The 4,847-nt window shown below is 33.8% G+C and overlaps 1 protein-coding gene across 1 annotated transcript; it reads right to left on the bottom strand.

Moving 5' to 3' along the window:
- Positions 1 to 670: 670 nt before the first annotated feature.
- Positions 671 to 4,452, bottom strand: LOC114369927. Its single transcript, XM_028327209.1, has 3 exons — positions 3,923 to 4,452; positions 2,317 to 2,380; positions 671 to 830 (listed from the first exon to the last, which is right to left on the bottom strand). Exons 1-3 carry the CDS (start codon positions 4,198 to 4,200, stop codon positions 819 to 821), a joined length of 354 nt encoding a protein of 117 aa, XP_028183010.1. The 5' UTR covers positions 4,201 to 4,452; the 3' UTR covers positions 671 to 818.
- Between the last annotated feature and the right edge of the window lie 395 nt (positions 4,453 to 4,847).

Below are 4,847 nucleotides of genomic sequence, written 5' to 3'. Positions count from 1 at the left end.
TCATGTTTTACATGCTTCATGACACCTAAGTACACTTAGTGGAGAATCTTGGACTTGATCTTGGATTAGTAGGCTGAACCATTGCTAAAATTCACTAATCATAATTAGTGAAAATTTGGCTCCACCAATTCAAATTCAAGTGAAATTTGAATAGAAATTCAAATTTTCCTCTAATTTTGTGTGACATTTAAGCTATAAATAGATGCCTTGTGTGTGCATTTTTTCAACTTTGATCATTTGAGAATTTCACTTCAAATTTCAGACCTCATTTGAGGCATAAAATTTTGTGTTCCTTCTCTCCTTCTCCCTCCACTCCTACCTTCAAGCTCTTATCCATGGCTTCCTATGGTGGTAAGCTTGTTCTTGAATCATTTTTTCCTTGAAGTGGTGTCTCCAATCATCTTTCGTCCTTCTCCATTTCGCTGCTATTGATCTTCAAGAAGCAAAGGACTCCATTGATGAAGAAGATCCAAGGCCTACAAGCTCCACATGGAACTACATCATCAACCATCATGATAAATAATCAATTACTTTGTCGTGTTCATCCCCTAGATTGGACATAACTGCAAATTGTCTTCGACAGATCAAAACATATTTCACAGGAGCTATTTGGTACATGAATTCCTTCCTCAACAACATCAGTGGCAAATAGTATATTGACCTATACATAAAGAATATCCAACGGAAAAACACTATCAAGTATTAATATTTTTTATTTGATAGATATATTATATCCAATACCTTTCCATTGGAAAAAAGCTACAAGATTTCTTCCTACTCCTTTGGTGATAGCAAACCAATAGGCATATTGCTTCCAGTCAAATATGACACTGTAAAATGGGACAAGAACTTAACTTTCTTTACAAATCTATCAATAACTATTACTGTGACAATTCTTTTAACAAAAACAAGGCACATAACATCATTACTTTCTCTGCATAAAAAAAGATTTTAGTCAATTTTCCTACAACAACTTTTGAAAAAAGTCAAGTTCTTAACTTACCAAAATGATTTTAAATATTTGTATTAGTTCATGTAATTTTGGAGACATGTATCCTAGTTCTATTGCCTTTAAAAGTTCAAAACCAAAGTCTCTGAAATTGGCATCATCTGAGTAGAGTGAAAATAAATTTAAAAAAAATCATAACACAAAGGATTCATGTTGTGTCAAATGCAGCACGATAAAAAGAATTTCAGCAACTCATGTCTCCTAAGGACTAAGCTAGAAGATAATTCAACTTGTATGCTTTATTCTTCTAGGTAAGTAATTACATTTTAAGTAAAGTTATTACATGAGAAGAAAAATTAAAAAGCATATGAAATCAATTTGTTAAGAATTCATATATAACCAAAACTAGTCATTGATCTTCTCAATGAGAATGGAAAGTGATTAGGTAACTGTCATTAATAGTTATAATAGGTTAGTTATCCAGTAGTTAGTTACATTAGTGAGTTAGTTATGTGAGATAGTTTCAATATGGCATGTTTCTTGTATATATAAGAAAAACGGTTGAGAGATCTATATTGTCATCTTGGAAATGATTGAACTCTTAGAAAGTAGGATTAGAAGACCTTCTGGATTGAAGCTTGTAGGATTAGAAGAATATTGTGACATTTTGAAAGTGCAGTGACTGCTAGTTAATCCTTCTGGTCTTGTTAGGATTGGCAATCACAGGATTAAAACTTTCTTAATGGGAAGAGTTTGTGAGAATTGTTTTGAAGAACTCAAGATGAAAGTGCACTGCACCAAATTTGTACTTGTGATTCAAAATTTCAACCAAGTCTGATAAAAGTTGTTGGAAATAAAAGTATTATGATGTAGCAACACAAACAACGTGAAGGGTGACTTATTTTATATTGGGATGCAAACAAGAAATGATTTTCTAATTTTGCACAATGATGATGTTCATTTTGAAAAGTTCTGTTATGAAGGGTTGTTTAGTGTTGTCTATGTTGTTCTAATCTAGTTAGGCATATTAATATTATAAACACTTTTTCATAAATATTGGTATACAAAACATATGATCTGAGTACATAATCTAAACAAAAGTGTACCCAAAAGATTGTAAAAGTTTTAAAGAAACACAGAGAACTATGCATATTAGTTTCCTCTCAGTTTTGCAAGATGTGATTCACCTAATTTACTTCTTAATCTTGGAATATGTAGTGTAATAGGGAAAGCATAGAAAAATATAAGAATCATAAGGAATCAGATACAAGAACAAGCAGTTCTCTTTCTTATTCTGTGGTGTTGGGGAGTGGACGTGTTGAAGCTAGTTATGGAGGAAACACCATTTAAGTTAAAAGGGAATGTACCTCAACACCTCCCCCTGTATTTAGCCGACCAACTTCACCATCGCTAGAGGTGATTCGTACCCTCCTGATGAAAGTAAAAGAAGGGGTAAGTCTATGTTATAATAATGAAATTCAAAACAGTGTTCCAAAAAAGAAGTGAATCCAATGTTTTATTTCTAGAATCGCTTGCTGAAACTAAGAAAAATTTATTAAAATTCCAAAAAGGGGTAAGCATATAAATAATTTCTAGAAAGGAACCTACAAACCTATTTTAAGAATGGGGAATTACGAAATTGCACAATGGGGATATTTTAAGAAAGAATTTTCTGTTAAGAAATTTGCACACTCAAGTCAAAGCAATGTCAAACTGATAAAAGGTAGGTAGAGCTGATACGTGGAAGAAGTTTAAAAAAAAAAATCCTTAAACCAATTCCTATATGCATTTTCACAATGCCTTACAAACATGGTGATTAAAAAAACAGCCTTTCCCACTTTGTATAGTAGTTTCTCCTCAAGCATTTACTATCAAGATGTTTAAAAATCAAAAGAACTTGATAAGAGGCAAGATTATTATAACTTTGTTTAAAAATAGAGCCAGTAGAAAACCTTCTAAAAAAGGTTTGAAATGTGAAGTTTATAGCAACAATTCAAAATATGCAGCATGTTCAGCTAACATATCTGCAAAGATTTTCTTTATCTTTTTATTATTTAACATTCTAACTTTGAGAAGCCTTTGAGTGATAGATGACAATACAAATTAGAAATATCTATAAATATTTTTGGTGATATTGACATGAAGATTTAAGTTGATGTACATGAATTCCCTCGTAAACAGAAAATTGACAGAGCAAACACCAAAAGGAATGAATTATCCAAACCTTTCTCTTGAAAATCTTTATCAGTTTTTACAAGGCCATCAACCAAAGCCCTGGGCAATGTTGCTATCCACTCATCTCTGTTAAGATATGGAGGAATCGCACTTAAAACATTGTTTAGAAGATTCTCCTTAGAATAAATAGCAGCAGAAAATCCATTGTGTCCATCAAATAGCTGTAAAAACTCTATATCATAAAATGAAACAAGGGAAAACGCCCAAAAAAAGGAAAAGAAAAATAGTGCCTTGTGTTATAAGAATTTAGTGCATAAGAACAAAATGACTATAGTCTTTCCCATGATCCAACTAAAATGACTGCATAAGAACAAAGTCTTAACAATAAAACCAAAAAACTGGCACCTTGACAACAGAGCTATAAAGTCAACAATACGTAACTTTCTAAAGAATTTTTCACAGTCTAGCTCAGCCATGAAGTCAAGTACATCAAACATAAGCATAAAAGCAACACATTAAAATCTAAGTAAATCTATGAAAGTATCTAATCCACAAGCCTGAAATCATTGTCATTCCCCAAAGTTTCAATAAGATAGTCAAGTGACAAGGAAGATGCTCAATCCTTTTTATTCTCTTGTTCACTATGTCCCATGTCATATAATAATAACATGTAAAAAACATCACATTAAAATCTATTGATAAGTTTCAAGTTTCAACACATTAAATCAGAAAAGAAAAAAATACAAGAAAGCAATGTTATTCAATCTAGAAAAAGCAAGTTGTGAGAAACAAACATACCCCAAAAACTGAATATGTAGAGACCCCATCACCCACCACCTTAGGATTCGGATCCCTGGGCTCCTTGTTGAATCCACCGTAAGATCTTCCACCTCCTCTGACCCATGAACCTTCGTTGTTGTCGGTGTCGCGGTCGCGGTCGTGACCACCAGATCAGTCATAGGAGGAGAAATCGCCACCAAGGCGGTTGAACTGCATTTCCTCTGTGGAAAGCTCCTTGGGACCGGTGGGAAGGGTGTGCATCTCGGGGCGCATATGGCCCTGGTCAAAACCGCCATGATTGAACTCAGAAAGCATGATGGTGGTTCCTTTCTTCTTCTTGGGCTTGGAATTGACGGCCTCCTTGAGGTTGGGAAAGCTTTGGGGCTCGACCGCCATGGTCGCGGTCATAGCCTGGGCCTCAGCCTCCTCGACCTTGGCCTGCTCGGAACCGGCGGCCTAGGCTCCGATGTTGCCCAGGGTTTCAACATTCCAAGATCTCAAGTGGGAAGAGAAAATGGAGTTAGGTTTTTTGTTTGTCAAAGATGGGAGCATTGTGAGGGAAGGGTGAAAGAGCTGTGTCGCGAGAGAATAAATAGGAAGGGTTTTCCAAGATGGTTTTTCAAAAATTGTCCTTGAACACTTGCTTTCAAAGACGATTTTTATAAAACCATCTTAAAAAAGTTGAACTTAATTTTAAAAGTGTCACCGCTTATTTTTCTACACCAGTTTTTCAAAAACCAACCTATATTCAACAATGTTAAAACATGCTTTTTTTAGTAGTGTTAGTAGATCCTTTATTTTAGATGTTTGAGAAAAAATATTTTTTCTCATTATAAAATATATTTTATGGTGTCAAAAAATCACTTGATATCTAATAAAAGAAGCCTACACCATGTATTTAAAATTATAAATTTTAAAATATTACAAAAAAGGACATTTTATT

The sequence above is a fragment of the Glycine soja genome, chromosome 10, assembly GCF_004193775.1.
Source record: "Glycine soja cultivar W05 chromosome 10, ASM419377v2, whole genome shotgun sequence".
NCBI classification, from domain to species: domain Eukaryota; kingdom Viridiplantae; phylum Streptophyta; class Magnoliopsida; order Fabales; family Fabaceae; genus Glycine; species Glycine soja.
The sequence above is the reverse complement of the archived record's forward strand: the minus strand, read 5'-3'. Positions and strand labels throughout refer to the sequence as shown.